Source organism: Petaurus breviceps, unplaced genomic scaffold (genome assembly GCF_028583685.1).
Source record: "Petaurus breviceps papuanus isolate PSGF00001 unplaced genomic scaffold, PetGlider_PUasm1.0 454, whole genome shotgun sequence".
Classification (NCBI taxonomy): Eukaryota; Metazoa; Chordata; class Mammalia; order Diprotodontia; family Petauridae; genus Petaurus; species Petaurus breviceps.
Genome location: NW_027186342.1, coordinates 1116926 through 1133900, shown reverse-complemented (window position 1 = coordinate 1133900; position 16975 = coordinate 1116926). Strand labels below are relative to the sequence as shown.

The following is a 16975-nucleotide window of genomic DNA, read 5'->3' as shown; positions in this document are numbered from 1 at the left end:
TGTGTGTGTGTGTGTGTGTGTGTGAGAGAGAGAGAGAGAGAGAGAGATTGAGAGAGAGAGAGAAACTGCTGAGCTGGATTATAAAGCCTTCAGGAACTGTAGGCCTGTTTTTGACGGGCCTGCCCTGTCCCATATGAGTTTGTGGAATTATGGATATGCAGTTTCAGTTGAGGCACTACAGACAGCCTCAGCTGGCTGGAGGTGGAGAGAAAACAGGAATTTCTAGAAAGCATGTGGTACTGAGGTCCACATATCTGGTTCATCTGACCTTCCCAGAGACCCCATCATTGTCTGCCCCTATCTTCCTCTAAAACTACAGAGATTGGGGAAAATTGGGAGGTAAAGAGTCCAAAGAGTAGCTCATAACACCCTCTCACCAGCTCCCTGCCCCACTGTGCGCCATTGTTTACTGCTTCTCCCTTCACCATCTGTTCTCTGGTAAATACTGCTTTATGAACTGTCTTGATTTGCCTAAAGCCATTATGGCATCCTATCTTTGGGTCTAAAGACAGATTTGGGAATGGAACAGAGAAGTCTTGCTCTTGCATTGGGTAGTCGCCAACTGGAATTAGAGGCTCCTGGATTTTTTGAAATTCAAGAACCATTTGTTGAACAGCTTCTTTTATTAAGCGGACAAGATACTAAGTTTAGATAAAAGGAGAAACTTGCTTGCCATCTAGTTGGGCTATATGCCTACACTTGGCTACCTTATACAACAATATGCAAAGAAGGGAATTCAAAGTGCCATGAAGGCCTGGGGGACTTCCCTCATTGTGCTTTGAAGGGGAATGAATCAGATAAAAGAGTTATATTAAAAGTAACTTTCTTTACCTCTTCCCATAGATTTAGGGCCAGAAGGGACCTTAGAATTACCTGACCTTTATTTATTTATTTAGCCTTTTTTTTGGGGGGGAGGGGCAATTGGGGTTGACTTGCCCAAGGTCACATGGCTAGTTTTGTGTTGTGTCTGAGGCTGGATTTGAACTCAGGTCCTTCCTGACTCCAGGACTGGTGCTCTATTCACTGTGACACCTAGCTACCCCACAACTGACCTTTATTTTACAGAAAGTTGGGTGCTGTACCCCAAATCACAGGGCAGAGTCAGATCTTGAACCCAGGGCCTCTAAACCCAGTGTTCTTTCTTCTGCACCATGCAGGATGCCATTCCTGCATGAGAAATAGAGGACAGAACAGGTATTAAATGACAGGGCTAATATTGGAAGGAACCATAGATATTATTCTTATTTTAAAGATGAGACTCAGAGAGTTTTATACTGTAGGAATTTTATACTATAGGAATTTATACAAATTCCTACTTTCTCTGGTAGTTAGTGACTGGGTCTGGACTAGAGTCAAGATGTCGTGATTCTGCTTCTACTTACTTATCCCAGAATAACTGGGAGTTTATTATTTGGGTGTAGGACGGCTTGACAACCCTTGGATGCTGACACTTTCCTTTTCTCCCTCATCTTTCTAGCCTTAGAATAGATGGAAAGCCAGGCCAAGGCTCATCAGGCCCCCTCTTTAACTGCTTAGGAGTAGTGTATGCCTACCTGTCCTTACTTCCCTTTTCCCCCCTCCCCATCACAAAAATAATTGATAATTTTAATTTTTACATTACTTTCATTTCATTTCTGAATAGATCCCTCTTTCCTCACCCTCCCTAAACCCTGTAACAGAAAATAAGAAAGGAAGGAAGAAAGAAAAAGAAACAATGAAAGAAAGAGCAGTTCAGCAAACCTAACCAATATATCAAGTGACTTTGACAGTATGTGCTATGTGGGAGGTGAGGATTTTCCCTCCTGGGGTGATTTCCTTTCCCTCACTTTTGCTTTTTTAAATTTTTTGAGCTCGCTTTTACTTAATGGCCTGTTCCTGCTGAATGTGGTCCAACCACTTTTTCTCATTCCCAATCCAGGTACGCTTCCTAGAACAACAGAATAAGATGCTGGAGACCAAATGGAGCCTCCTCCAGCAGCAGAAGACATCCAGGAGCAACATGGACAGCCTGTTTGAGAGTTACATTGCCAACCTTCGAAGGCAGCTGGACTCCATGGGGCAGGAGAAACTGAAGTTGGAGGTGGAGTTGGGCAACATGCAGGGTCTCGTGGAAGATTTCAAAAAGAAGTAAGGACTAAGAGGGTGTTCTCACTAGCTAAAGCTCCCTACATTCCGGGTCCCCCAAACACATGCATGGCCTAGAAATTTGGAATTGGGCAGAAGAGTTTTTCCCAACTTTTTGGGGGTAAAATCCTCCCATAAGAGGTCATTTAGGCTTCTGAGCTTCTGTGATACTCAGTACTCTTTCCCCAGTATCCCTCAAGTGTTATCTAAAATTTCTCTCTCCATGCAGCCTGACCCATCTCACCTGTCTTATCCCTCCACCCCCTTTTTTTCTTGGAGTAATATTCCTCATCCCTGGTCCCAAATCTGACTGGTGATTGGATGTGGAGGTGATTCAGAGAGGAGTATGGCACAGAGGGACAAGTGGCCTTGTCCACCCTTCCCTTCTTCCTCCATGAATACAACTTGTCCCTCCCTTGGTGCCCAGTTCAGTTTTCCACCCTAGTTTGCCAGCTCTGTGACCCTATACCACCTTCTCCCAATAGGTATGAGGAGGAGATCAATAAGCGGACAGAAATGGAGAATGACTTTGTTCTCATTAAGAAGGTGAGAGGGTGCCTCAGTGTATGTGTGTGCATGCATGTATATGTGTATGAGACCTTCAGAGGTGTGCCTCCCTATCCCCACCTTATGCTTCTCACACAGGGCTTCATACAGAGGAAGGAGGAAGGCTGGGGGAGAGGGCAGGAAGGAAAGACACTCATACTCGGTCTATACCCTAGTCCCAAGAGTTCCCTTCATTACAGTCTCTTATTTTGGGGATCTCAAGGGAGGACGAGACTAGGTCCTTTACTCCAGGATCTCCTAGTCTGATAAGGAAGACAAGGCATCCATCCATCCAAACATCCATCCATCTCTCCATGTGCATTTATTAATTCATTCAACAAATATTTGAGGGTCTACTATGTGCAAGACACAGAAAATGAGAGATGTATACTACAGACTGGAACAGAACTAGAACCAGAGTTGGACAAGGGCCTTTAGAGTTAGTTGAAATTAGTATTTGATCTTGAATTCCTTACAAGTGCCCTTGCCTCAGTGCTTCTGGTGACAGGGAAGTAGTTATAGCTAGTCAGAACTCCAGACCTCAGTTGTGAAAGGGGAGGATGAGGATGCCTACTGGGGAAGCCAAAAACTTGAGTAGGGGGGAGAGGTAGGTAGAGAATGCTTCCTGCAAAGAGTGTGCTGAAAGGTTGGGAGCAGTAGTTTATGGGAGGAAAGGCATCTGTCCTTAGGTAGAAAGAGGGGTAGGGTGAGGGAGGGGTGAAGATGGCTTATTGTTCCCAATGGTATGTGGTGGCTGGTGGTGGGATGAGGAAGTCTGGGGTTAGTGGCTCAGGCTCCCCTTCTTTCTAGGATGTGGATGAAGCCTATATGAACAAGGTGGAACTGGAGTCCCGTCTGGAAGGCCTGACTGATGAGATTAACTTCCTCAGGCAGCTATATGAAGAAGTAAGTCATTGGGAACTGGTGGAGTGGTAATATGTGTCTCCAGGTTCTTTCCTTTGTTGGATGAGAATCATCCCTTTAAGATCCAGACAGCATTCTTCCCAACCTATCCTTCCCCCCACTCCCCCCCCACCCCCAACCTTGCCTACTCCCAAGCATATACCTATATATGAGAAATACTGATAAGTGAGCCATAGGATTGATTTTTCCCTTGGGTTTCTTCATTGGCCTAGTTTCTTTTGGTCTCCACCTAATATTCTAAATCTTTCCTTCTGGAGGGACTTTTCCTGCCCCACCTCAACTCTGAAACCATTCTCTCTCTTGACTAACCCCTCTCCCTTTCCCAGGGTCTACTGGGAATATCTCCTATGGACATTTTCCTATACAACAGGACTATAGTAATTCTGGGGTGGACCTGGGAGGACAATGTTGACAGCATCTTACTCTTTTCCCCCCCTTCACACTAGGAGATACGGGAATTGCAATCCCAGATTTCGGACACCTCTGTGGTCCTATCTATGGACAATAGCCGCTCATTGGACCTGGATGGCATTATTGCTGAAGTCCGAGCCCAATATGAGGAAGTTGCCAATCGCAGCCGGGCTGAGGCTGAAAGCATGTACCAGATCAAGGTGCGTAAACAGTTATTCATGGAGGGAAGGGAAACTTTTCTGTTCTACCCCCAACCACAAGGCCAACCCTTAAAGGAGCTGCTTTTTTCCATGTAGTGAAAAGAATTTGGACTCAAATCTACCTAGGATCCTTATAAACTACATGGCCCCAGGGTCAGTCACTCCCATCTCTGTGGGCCTCAGTTTCCCCAAATATAAAATGAGGAAAATAGCTTGCATGACCCTACCACATAGGGTTATTGTGGGTATTATAAGTCATCTGTAAACCTTAAAACACTGCAGAAATGTAAGTCATTTATGATGCTATTTAAACCCACTCCTGCAATAAGGGTCAGTCAATTAACAAGCATTTATTAATGCTTACTACATGCCAGGCATGTACGGGAGTATGAAGAAAGGCAAAAAAACCCCCCATGGTTTCTGCCTTCAAGGAACTCACATGGAAAAAAATGTACATACATGATATGTAAAGGTTGTGGGGCTTTTTTTGAGGGGGGAGGGCAGGGTGATTCGGGTTAAGTGACTTGCCCAAGGTCACACAGCTAGTTAAGTGTCAATTGTCTTAGGACAGATTTAAACTCAGGTCCTCCTGACTCCAGGGCCAGTACGCTATTTACAGCGTCATCTAGCTGCCCCCTATATAAAGGTTTTAAGGTGAGGAAGGAAGGTGGTATGTGTGTCTTCAAATAACAACCATCTATCAAATGTGCTAGGCATTGTTCTAAGTACTTCACAAATATGATCTCATTTGAGAATGGAAGGTATTCTCAGAGGGAAGTCACTTCCAGTGAGGTGAGGCTGGGATTTGAGTTAGATCTAAGAGTGAGCCAGGGAGCTCACAGGGTCCTCTGTGACTAGGGAGTCTGTAAAGGGCAGCCTTACTCATCTCTCTTTCTCCCCTAGTATGAGGAACTGAAGCTCCTGGCTGGGAAACATGACGATGACCTTCGCCGCACCAAGACGGAGATCTCAGAAATGAACCGAAATATCAACAGACTCCAGGCTGAGACCGAGGCACTAAAAGCCCAGGTGAATGACTGGCGGAGGACTCTTTCCCACCTTCCCTGTTCAGCTGTCATTCCCCACTCTTGGAGATGGGGAAGGGGGTGTCAGAGATACACAGATGTGAGTGGGGAGCAGTGGGTAGTGGAGAGCCAGATCCAGATACAGAGGCAGGAGAAGAGCTTCCAGCCTGACTCCAGGCTGCCCAAACATCTGGACAGTAGTGCTAGGGCAATGAGGGAAGGATTGAGGTTGGGAGAAGTGATTTAAATCTGGAGGAGGGGAAAACAATAGAATAAAGTCATAGAAGAGGAGCAGGGGGTGAGGCCATTTGGAGAGAAACTTCAAGTTAAAGGGGAGACTGGAAGTGGGATTGGAATGATGTGTCTGGTCCAGGAAGTCCCGAGACATGATTAGGATCAGATGGGACAGTGGGGCAGTTAAATGAACATGGAATGAGGTGATGAGGAATGGGATCAAACTTTATAAATCTCACCATCTTCCAGAACTCTCATTTCGGGGGAGGGGGAAGGAGGAGGGGAAGACACAAGAATTTATGAAGACCTATGTGCTCAGACACTGCTCTAAGCTTTTTACAAATATCTTATTTGAAGGGGAAAGCAATAATCCAGTGGAAACTTTCTTTGCACAAATTTCATTGGCTCACCTGGGCTTCAGTGGCCTCATTAATCTGGGGCAGATGATGGGAGGAGAAGTTGAGGGAGGGAATAAGTGCTATTGGCAGAGTTCCTGGCACCCGTCGGCTTACCAATTTGGGCTTCCACAGAGGGCTTCCCTTGAAGCCTCCATCGCTGATGCGGAGCAGCGTGGGGAGCTGGCCGTCAAAGATGCCCACAACAAGCTGACTGAGCTAGAGACTGCCCTGCAGAGAGCCAAGCAGGACATGGCCCGCCAGCTGCGTGAGTACCAGGAGCTGATGAACGTCAAGCTGGCCCTGGACATTGAGATTGCCACCTACAGGAAGCTGCTGGAGGGCGAGGAGAGCAGGTGGGTATGGGGACCAACTGTGGTGTGTCTTTATCCACCCTCATAACTCCACCTTAGTGACAGTGGTCCTTTACACCCAGGGCTTCTTAATTTTTTCCCCCTCTGAACCCCTTTAAACCTCAGCAGGCTTTGCATGGCCTGAAGGCATGCACAGTGCAAAATGTGCATGCTTTGTGTTCAGAACTAATACTGCAGTGAAGTAGCAGGTGCTACTAGAAACACCTCAGATTCATTACAAGTTCGATTTTTTTTTTTGCTTTTTTGGAGGGTAATTGGGGTTAAGTGACTTGCCCAAGGTCACACGGCTAGTTTTTGTGTTAAGTGTCTGAGGCCAGATTTGAACTCAGGTCCTCCTGACTTCAGGGCCGGTGCTCTATTCACTGCGCCACCTAGTCACCAGCAAGTTTGATTTTTAATTAATTTTTGGTCATTGTGCATTGAGAAACCTTTTACTGTTGCCAAATTTTTCATGACCCCATATGGGGTCATGACCCACAGTTTAAGAAGCACTGCTTTAGACATAAGTGGGGGAGGAGTTCTCATGGAAGAAGGTCAGGAGGGAAGTGGCCAGGTACCCCTCAATGCTAACCTTATCTATTCTTTGGACAGACTGGAATCTGGGATGCAGAATATGAGTATTCACACCAAGACCACCAGTAAGTAGATACTACTTGGGTAAAAGTCTTTGGGAAGAAACAGGGAATGGGTGCAGAGATGTCCAGGAAGGCTTCTATAGGATGATGTGTGTTAGGTAGAGGGGAGACTCTTAAAAGCTCTAGAATTCAACGGGTTTGACTTTCAACTCTAGGTTCAGGAGGCTGTTTGCTGTGAGCCCTAGTACCCACAATCCATCTTTCTCAACTCAGGTCCCCTCTCTTTTACACCTTACCTTATTCCATTTTACCTATTGTCAAGTCAGTCAAGTCAACAAGCACTTATTAAGTGCCTACTATATTCCAGGCACTGTGATAAGTGTTTGGAATACAGAGAAAGACAAAACAGTCCCTCCTCTCTAGGAACTTATGATATAATTATCCTGGGAATTCTGACACTTTTAGGGTTGAAGGTGGGTCAGTGGGAGTCAGAAGGAGGAGTCAAGCCACCAAATTAACAAGTGTTTATTAAGGCTAATTGGTTATTATTATATTACATATAACATAATTATATTAATATTTTATTATATATGATATATTAATATAATTATATTACTATATAATAATATATTATTTTATTATATTAAGGCTAATTGGTTATTATTATTTAAACCCACTCTTATAATAAGGGTCAGTCAATCAATAAGCATTTATTAAAAATCTCAGGAGACAGGAGCCCTGGTTAGTTATCAATCTAATGGAAACGGGACAGTACCTGGTACATGGTAATAAGGCAAGAGCTAGGATTGAACAGATACAACTGTAGAAGACATCAGTGGGGGAGGAATAGGAATGAGGAAGGCTCTGGGGGATGGAAGGGATAAATGGGTATGAAGTATGGAGCTGAGGAAGGGGAGTGAGAGTGAGTCAGCAGTATCGTAATATGGGCACATTCTTTTTCAGGTGGGTTCAGCTCTGGCTATGGAAGTCTTCCCAGCCCTGGCCTGTATTCGTTGGGCTCCTTCCAGACCTCTTTCTCTGGTCGAGGAAATAAGGCTGTGGTGGTAAAGAAGATTGAGACCCGAGATGGGAAACTGGTGTCCGAATCATCAGACATTCTACCCAAGTGAGAGGTTGTCTTGGATCGTCACAGCCCACCCCTTTCTTGTCCTCCTAAGAACCCCCAGGATGCCCAAGGGAAGAGTAGGGGTGGGGGAAGAGATTGAGGAGATCTACATCATAGTTCCCAGCCACACCTTCTTTTTTGCCTTACCTGGGTTCCTTGCTCTTGCCAATATCCTTGAAACAATTTGTGTTTTCAGAAATAAATGCAATTCACCCTTTCAAACCTAATCCATGCTGTTTCCTTTTGAGGAGGGGTGAGGTGGAGGAGGAGGAGGAGGCAGTTTATGGGGTTTGGAAGATGTATATGGACTTAAGAACATCCTAACTCATCCTGCTTGAGTTGGGGTACCTCCATTAGCACATCATGATCACAATTGTGGAAAGAACACTGGATTTGGTATCAAGATCTGGATTTGAATGAAAGCTTTGTCATTAGCTGAGTGACATCGATCAAACTACTTCCCCTCTCTCTGGGCCTCAGTTTCTCCATCAGTAAAATAAAGGGTCATCTGAATTAACTTTTAAAAGCTCTTCTAGCTCGGATGTCTTATGATTCAGTGATAAATTATTATCTCTAAGTGGTTACTTATGTAAGGCAGGTCCCCATCCAACTTTCTTTCTAATAATAATGATAGCATTTATATGATATTTTGAGGATTGTTGCTGTTCAGGAGTTTCAGTTGTGTTTGCTTTTTCATGACCCCATTTGGGGTGGTTTGCCATTTCTTTCTCCAGCTCATTTCACAGATGAGGACATTGAGGCAAACAGGGTTAAGTGACTTGCCCAGGACCACACAGCTAGTAAGAGTCTGAGACCAGATTTGAACTCAAGAAGATGAGTTTTCCTGGACCCACTCTATCCACTTCACCACCTAACTGTCCTATTTTAAGGATTGCAAAGAACTTTATGTATGTTATCTCATTTGATCACAATTCTATGAAGTAGATGCTATTATTATTATTCCCATTTTATACATGAGAAAACAGATTGAGAGAGGTTAAGGGATTTGCTCAAAGTCATACAGCCAGTAAACATCAGTCAGGATTTGAACTCAGGGTCTTCATGACTTCAATCCCAACCAGTGTTCCATATACTGCACCACCTAACTGCTTTCCCACTCAGGTTGTGAATCTTCAGTGGAGTTGTTCACTTCTGAGGATCATTCACTTTCTTTGGGACTCAGTTTTTCTATCAATGACCTAGCATTCCTGAGGTGTTAAAATACCATTGACCTTGGTATGGGAAAATGGTGCTACTATTTTGATTATATCAAATTCAAAAAGTTTTGCACAAACAAAACCAATACAGCCAAGATTAGAAGGAAAGCAGAAAGGTGGGGAATTTTTTTTTATAGCATCTCTGATAAAGGCCTTATATCTCAAATATATAGAGAACTGAGTCAAATTTGTAAGAATACAAATCATTCCTCAATTGGTAAATGGTCAAATAACATGAATAGGCAGTTTTCATTTAAAGAAATAAAAACTATCCATGGTCATGTGAAAAAAACTGCTCTAAACCACTATTGATTAGAGAAGTGCAAATTAAAACAACTCTGAAGTACGACCTCATAGCTATCAGATTGGCTAATATGACAGAAGTGGAAAATGATAAATGTTGGAGGGGATGTGGGCAAATTGGGACACTAATGAACAGTTGACAGAGTTGTGATTTGAAACTATGTCCAAAGGGCTATAAATCTGTTCATACCCTTTGATCCAGCAATATCGGTCCAAGGTCTACATCTCAAATAGATTGGAAAAAAAAGAAAAGGATTTACATGCCTTCATGTACAAAAGACATTTATTGCAGTGGTGGTAAAGAATTAGAAATTGAGGCAATCCCATCAATTGGGGAATGACTGAACAAGTTGTGGTATATGGTTGACATAGAATACTATTGTGCTGTAAGAAATGACTGAGGCGGATGCTTTTAGAAAAATCCGGAAAGACTTATATGAACTGATACAAAAGTGAGCAGAACCAGGAGAACATTGTACGCAGTAACAGCGATGCTGTACAATGATCAACTGTGATGGCTTTGCTATTCTTAGTAATACCAAGATTCAAGACAATTTCAAAGGACTTATGATGAAAAATGCTGTCTACTTCCTGAGAAAAAATTGATGGAGCCTGAATGTAGACTGAAACATACTACTTTCTATTTTACTTTTTTATTTTGTTGGTCTGTGTTCTCTCCCTATTTTAATAGTATTTTATTTTTCCCCCAGACACATGTAAAGATAGTTTTCAGCATTTACTTTTATAAGATTTTGAGTTCCAATTTTTTTTCTCCCTTCTTCCTCCCTTCTCCTCTTCCCAAGATGGCAAGCAATCTGATATAGGCTATATGTGTATGATCATATTAAACATATTTCCACATTAGTCATGTTGTGAAAGAAGAATTGGAACAAAAGGGAAAAATTTGGTTTACATTCTTTGTTTTTGTTTTTGGAGGGCAATTGCGGTTAAGTGACTTGCCCAAGGTCACACAGCTAGTAAGTGTTAAGTGTCTGAGGTCGGATTTGAAATCAGGTCCTCCTGACTCCAGGGCTGGTGCTCTATTCACTGCACCACCTAGCTGCCCCTTGGTTTGCATTCTTTCACAACACGACCAATATGGAAATGTGTTTTGCATGACTGTACATGTATAATCTATATAAGTTACTTGCCACCTTGGGACTGAATTTGGAACTCAAAATTAAAAAAAAAGCTATGAAGGTTAAAAATTATTTTTACATGCAATTGGAAAAAAATGTTATTAAAAAACCGGTGCTACTGAGATATCCTTTCATGAGGTCATGTACACTCTTGAGTTTTCTCCCTCCCTCGTGTGGGAAGTAGTTTGCATTCTATGCTGTCTTTCTCACTGGGCTCCTTTGTCACCCACAGACAATTCTTTTGCCGTCTCCTTCCTTTGTAAATCAGCTGGCACCAGTTTGGGCCCTGGAGAGCAGAGTCTTCCTACAAAGCTGTCTGACCTCCCTTGGGCACTGAACTTGTGACCCTGGCCTCCTTAGTCCTGTGTTCCAACCACCTGAGGAGTCTGGGAAAGGGGCTGGATCTCTAGAACACGTGACAGAACTGATTTGGGGGACTCTTCCACTCAGTCACATCCATCAATGTGCTCACCCTCTCTTCTCACCATTTACATTGGTTGGGCTGGTACTCTTTCTGAAGGGTATACCCTCTGTATGGAGGGTGCAGTTGTGGAAAGGAGATTGAACTGCGTATCTGACTGTGTGTTTGTCTTGTGTATTGGGGTCTGTTTATATATCTACCCCTAAGCTCTCTTCATACCTTTCATCTTCTATTTCTATCTGCCTGTTGGCTATCTCCACCAGGAAGTCCTGCTATCTCTCCCTCTCCTTCTTTTCCTGTTGATGCCACCACCCTAGGTACCTCCCCTAGGCTCATAAGCTGGGAAAAGACATATTGGTTTGACTCTTACCTGGACCCCACACGGCCAATGAGTTGCCAAGTCCTATCAGTTTTGTCACTGTGTATATTTTTTTTTTTGGAGGGGGGAAGGCAAGGCAATTGGGGTTACGTGACTTGCCCAAGGCCACACAGCTGGTATGTGTCAAGTGTCTGAGGTTGGATTTGAACTCAGGTCCTCCTGACTCTAGGGCCGGTGCTCTATTCATTGAGCCACCTAGCCGCCCCTCTTTAGTAACTTCTTACATAATTTCAAAATATTTTTTCTAGGAGGATTGGGTCAATTCATAGCTCTACCAATAGTATTATTAGTGATCTAGCTTTCCCATAATCCTTCCAACATTTACTATTTCAATCTTTTGTCCTCTGTGCCAGTTTGCTGCGTGTAAGGTAAAACCTTAGAGTTTTAATTTGCATTTCTCTTATTGGAGTTTCGGAATGTTTTAAATAAGTATCGCCTGAGCAATCTTCCTAAGGAACTGCCATGGTCATGTTGCTTCTATACCTTAAAACCTTCACTGGCTCCTCACTGTCTACTGAATAAAATATAGACTCTCAATGGTTGTATTTAGGGCCCTTCACAGTGTGGTTCCAATCCAACTGCTCCACTCTTGTCAGCTTGTAAAACTTTCTTATCCTTTCCTCTGTGTCATATTATCATACCACGGAAAAAACTCTCTCTCACCCTTACTCCCATCTTTGAAATTCTTCCTTCAAGGCTTAACCGAAGTACCTTTTGTTGTGGTGGTTCAGTCATGTTCAACTCTTTGTGGTTTGGAGTGGTTTGTCCTTTCCTTCTCCAGCTCATTTTACAAAGGAGGAAACTGAGACCGACAGGGTTAAGTGACTTGCCCAGGGTCACACAGTTAGTAAGTGTCTGAGGTCAGATTTGAACTCTGGAAAATGAGTTCCTGACTGTTCCACCTAGCTGCTCCAACCTAGGTAACACCTGTTATAAAAAGCCTTCCTTTATTCCCCCAGTGAAAGAATTTTAGCCTCCTTACATAGTTACCAGTACCTTGCCTGTAGCCTTTCCTTTTTCCCATTATCCCCATTTGGGAAGAAATGAAAAAGAAATGTCCTTTGTCTTTACAAGCATCTTTATTTCTCAACATACCTCTCCTCTCCAATATCCAGAAAGCCATCCCTTGTAACAAAGAATTAAAACGAGAGGGAAAAAAAGCAGGTCAGCAGAACAGAAGCTTCAGTTGAGTCTGACACATAAATGTTCCACATCTATGGCTGTCCCATCTCTGCACAGAAGAGCAGATCCTGTATTTTCTCCTTTCTTCTTTGGGTTAGACTTAAATACACAGAACTCAGGGTTTGTTGTCGGTTTTTCCCATTTACATGTCATTGTGTATACTGTTTTCCTGGTTCTGCTTCCTTCACTTATCTTTTGACTTTATCTACATACCATCTCTATCTCTTTGTCTCTGTCTCCTCCTGCATATCAGTCCCTTAATGTTCATATTTGATGCAAAGATTTTCCCCACTTCACAGTTTCCCATCTTATCATTGTAAATTTTCTTTGTGAAAAACCTTTTAATATCACATGGTCAAAATGATTTCCATTGTCTTTTGAGATTTCCTTTATGCCTTATTTCCCTAAGAATTTTCTCCTAGGGCATCTAAGTGGCGAAATGAATAGAGCACTGACCCTGGATTCAGGAGGACCTGAGTTCAAATGAGACCTCAGACACTTAACACTTACTAGCTATGTGACCTTGGGCAAGTCACTTACCCCCAACTGCTCTGACCTCCCCCCTCCAAAAAAAAAAGAAAAAGAAAAGAGCTCTTTCCAAGCTGTAGATTTGAAGGGTACCTGATCAGACTCTTCTACAACTATCCCTTCCACATAGAGGGGGTTAGGGGCCTGGTACCCCTGCAATCTGGAAAATCTACCTAAAATTTTTTGACCCTCCCTTTGTATCATGGAAGAAGTCTGAAATTTTTCTTTTTCTTTTATGTGGTGTTTACAGTGTTAAAAGATAAAATATGTTGATATAAAATAATACTATACATATATTTTATGCATTTCTGAGTTTCTAAAATTTTTCTGTGTTATTTGTGGCTTCCACAAAACTCCCCCAAAATTCCCATTAATTTTTTATGCTGACCAGCCACATATTGAAAACTCAGAGAGGAAAATCATGATGAGGAGGGGATAACTGTATTTTTAAAAAAAATTCTGTAATCTTTTATATTCAGATTGAGTATTCATTTTTAGTTTATTGTTATATATTGTGTAAGATGTTCTGAGTCTAATTTTTTTTTTGGAGGGCAATTGGGGTTAAGTAACTTGCCCAAGGTTATATGGCTAGGTTTTTGTGTGTTCAATGAACTCTGGGTTATTAGGTGCAGTTGTTTCTGTTTCTTTCTTGTCCATTTTACTGACTCCTTTATTTTTTTTGACTAGGACCAACTAGTTTTTTATGATTATTTCCATCTATAGCATTTATTCTTATTGTTAAATAATTGTTGATTTTGGAGCCCATCTCTCTGTCTGGGTGTGGCTGTGTTTATATTGTGGGTAGTCCAGTACTTGGTCAAGTGATGTTTAGGAGGTCTTTGTGAAGTTTTTCTGTAATGTATGATTGGAACAGAGATCAGGGCTTAGGTTTTGGGACAGGAGAGACTGGCTAAGTGGGAATGATGACTGATGATTGGCTGCAGATGTGATCAGTCGTTATTGAGTTCTACTTGGGGCAGCAGTCAGCCTCCTTAGAGTGGGTACTCTAGATGAATGTAGGTGAACTCCCCTAGGTAAAATTGTCTCTCCATTGGTCCCTCCAATTATTTTTCCAATCACTTCCTTCCCTGCCGCCTCCATGAAGTTGACACATTTTAAGGCTTTAGACTGTAACTTTTAAACTCCTATCAGTATTTGCATTTTTAAAAGGTTTTTTTGGAAGGCCAATTGGCTAGGCTTTGTGGACACAGGTCTCCATAACAGGCCTCCAGACCTGTCTCTGTAAAAGCTTATTAAGTTCCTCCCTAATTTCTGCCCATTATTTTCTACAGTGGGTCACTCCTCTGGACTCTCCCAGCAAACAAATCAACTTACTGTCAGCCATCCATAGATGTGACTGTGTGATGTGTCTGGAAGCTGGGTGGAGTGGGTATTCCTAGGCCCTGCATATTAGAGTCCAATCCTGTATCTCTGATACAGAGGAGAGAGAAGAGGCTTTGGAAACAGAACTCTGCCTCTAGCTTCCTGCATTGTGTGCTGTGCTTGACTCCAATCTTCCTGCCTAGCTCATCACCCACCTGGGCAAATCAGTTAGCTGCTCAGAGACTCAGTTTCCTTTTCTGTAAAATGAGGAGTTTAGATTAAATAACCCCTCTGATCTCATCCAGCTTGAAATCTACCGTCCTATGACCTCATTCACTCCGTTGCATTACAAACCTGTGGGGCAAATTCCTAACTTGACTCTTCTCCTTTGTACTGGTTCTTCCTTCTCTTCTATAAGAGAGGGAGGTGTGAACAAGGGAGCTTTTGTTTTTTGTTTTCCCTTGAATCTGTCATTCATTCTCCCCCCTCACTGCTTGCTTCAACCTGTCCTGTCAGGAGCTAGAGAAGGGAAGCTAGGACTTATGGGGAGGGACAGCCAGGGCATGATAGAAGAGACTTATTTCTCCTTATTTGGGAAATTTGGAGTAAAGAAAAGTCAATATTTACTTTCTTTGCCCACATCCCACTAAACTAACCACCCAACCATATTTGGTCCCCGCCCAGGGGCCAGGAGGAAACTGAATGTGCCCCTCACTTGGGAGGGTTTCTACATCCTCAGTATTTGCTTAGGGCTGGCCAGTCACAAGCAAAGAGGTAAGCCATTTCCCTCTACCCTAGGCTGTCAATTTTGTGGTAGGGTAAGGTTGAAGGGTGGGACTCTAGGGGTGGAGAGGAGCAGGGCACAGTCCTGGGTGAAAGGGTATGTATATGGGGACCTGGATGTAAGAAGGAACTTCCTAGATTGCACATTCATTCATTTGTTCATTCATGTATTCAATTAAATTCTTTTGAGCACTTACTATGTGATTGATAACATGCCTTGAATCTGAGGAGATAATGGAATTTCTGGATTCTTTGTTAGCCACACCACCAAAGCTGGTTGGGCTTAGCTTATCCAGACCAATGGTTCCCAACCAGCAGAGTCATTTGAAGTGGTCTAAGGATCCATATGAAAGAATCTAAAGCATTCCCCCCCCCCTTTTTTTTTTTTTGCTTTTTGGAGGGCAATTGGGGTTAAGTGACTTGCCCAAGGTCACACGGCTAGTTTTTGTGTCAAGTGTCTGAGGTGGATTTGAACTCAGGTCCTCCTGACTCCAGAGCCAGTGCTCTATTCACTGCACCACCTAGCTGCCCCCAGGCATTGCCATTTTGATCTTTATTCAGCTCCAATAAAGAATGTGGCTTGAATAATGAGTAGTTGTGTGCTTTCAGATTTATAGTGTCCATATTTCATTTGTGCCCAATAGGTGCCCATGGTAGGGGGCCCCAAGCCAGGTCACCCTCCTATCAGAATCCCTTGTTCGTTCTTCATTGATAGAACAACCGTCCTTCCTTCTCATTAGGAGTCAGGTCTCTCACTGTTGCTATTTTCCAGCCCCTTGGGAAGTAACACAGGAGTTTCCTTGATCTCGAGTAGCAAGGACTCCAGAAGACAGAGCTGTGACAAAGCTGTTATTCCGTGATATGAGACGAAATACTTTGCTCTTTCTTCCTCTTTGCTCCTGAGATTTGGACTCTTCCTTTCTCATCACGCAGGGGAGTGGAAGTTCGCGGCTGCTGTGGACAGCTGACTTCTAGGTGACTTTGGGGAGCCAACTTCGGGGCCTTGAGACCATATCCCTGTAGCTCTAGAGAGACTGCCCAGCAGCCATTTAGACACTGGGGCAGGGAAAGAGATGGTAGTCAGATCAGGAGCTCTTAGTCTTCTGAATGGCTTCTGTCTGTTACTTGTTTTGGTATCTTTGGGCATCAGGGGTAGGCACCAGGATTCTCATGGGAGCCAAAGCAGATAAGTGGGAACTAGTGTGCATGAAGGTGAGTCCAGATAGTAATAAGAAACTGGAACAACTTCTGGAAACAGGTGATGAGAAGTGGGGAGGCCATTTGGAACCTCCAGACCTCCTTCCTTCTTTTTTCTTGTCCTACTTTCCTGTGCTTATATAGTTCATGACCTCAAGAGAGGGCCCAGGAACTTAACCCACTTGATTAGTCCTTTCCATTACCTATGAGAGAAGGGAAGTGGGACTGATTCCCCAGCATCCAAAAGAAATGGGAGGGTGACCAGGAGGAGGTTTGGAGACAAGTGGGTGAAGGACTCTGTGAGAACAGAATGTTTGGCAATTTCTTTGCTTTTTTTTTACTTGACTGTGTTTGATAAAGCTACAGAAAAATTGATTGCTTGTGAATCATCTAGTATTGACCAAGAACAGGAAATTCCCTAGCCAAGAATCATGAAGGTTTCTGTATTTCTATATTTTAATAATCTCCAGACATATTTCATATAATACCCCAATGTCAAATGTTCTTAACCTGGGGCATTTCAGTGTGTGTGTGTGTGTGTGTGTGTGTGTGTGTGTGTGTGTGTGTGT

General features: G+C 43.1%; 1 protein-coding gene across 1 annotated transcript; it reads left to right on the top strand.

The window, feature by feature from the left end:
- The first annotated feature begins 1882 nt into the window (after nt 1-1882).
- KRT8 (keratin 8) lies at nt 1883-8161 on the top strand. Its single transcript, XM_069101165.1, has 8 exons — nt 1883-2127; nt 2610-2670; nt 3481-3576; nt 4041-4205; nt 5109-5234; nt 5995-6215; nt 6825-6871; nt 7772-8161. The coding sequence occupies exons 1-8, from the start codon at nt 1883-1885 to the stop codon at nt 7936-7938; spliced, it is 1128 nt and encodes a 375-aa protein (XP_068957266.1). The 3' UTR covers nt 7939-8161.
- Nucleotides 8162-16975: the final 8814 nt, after the last annotated feature.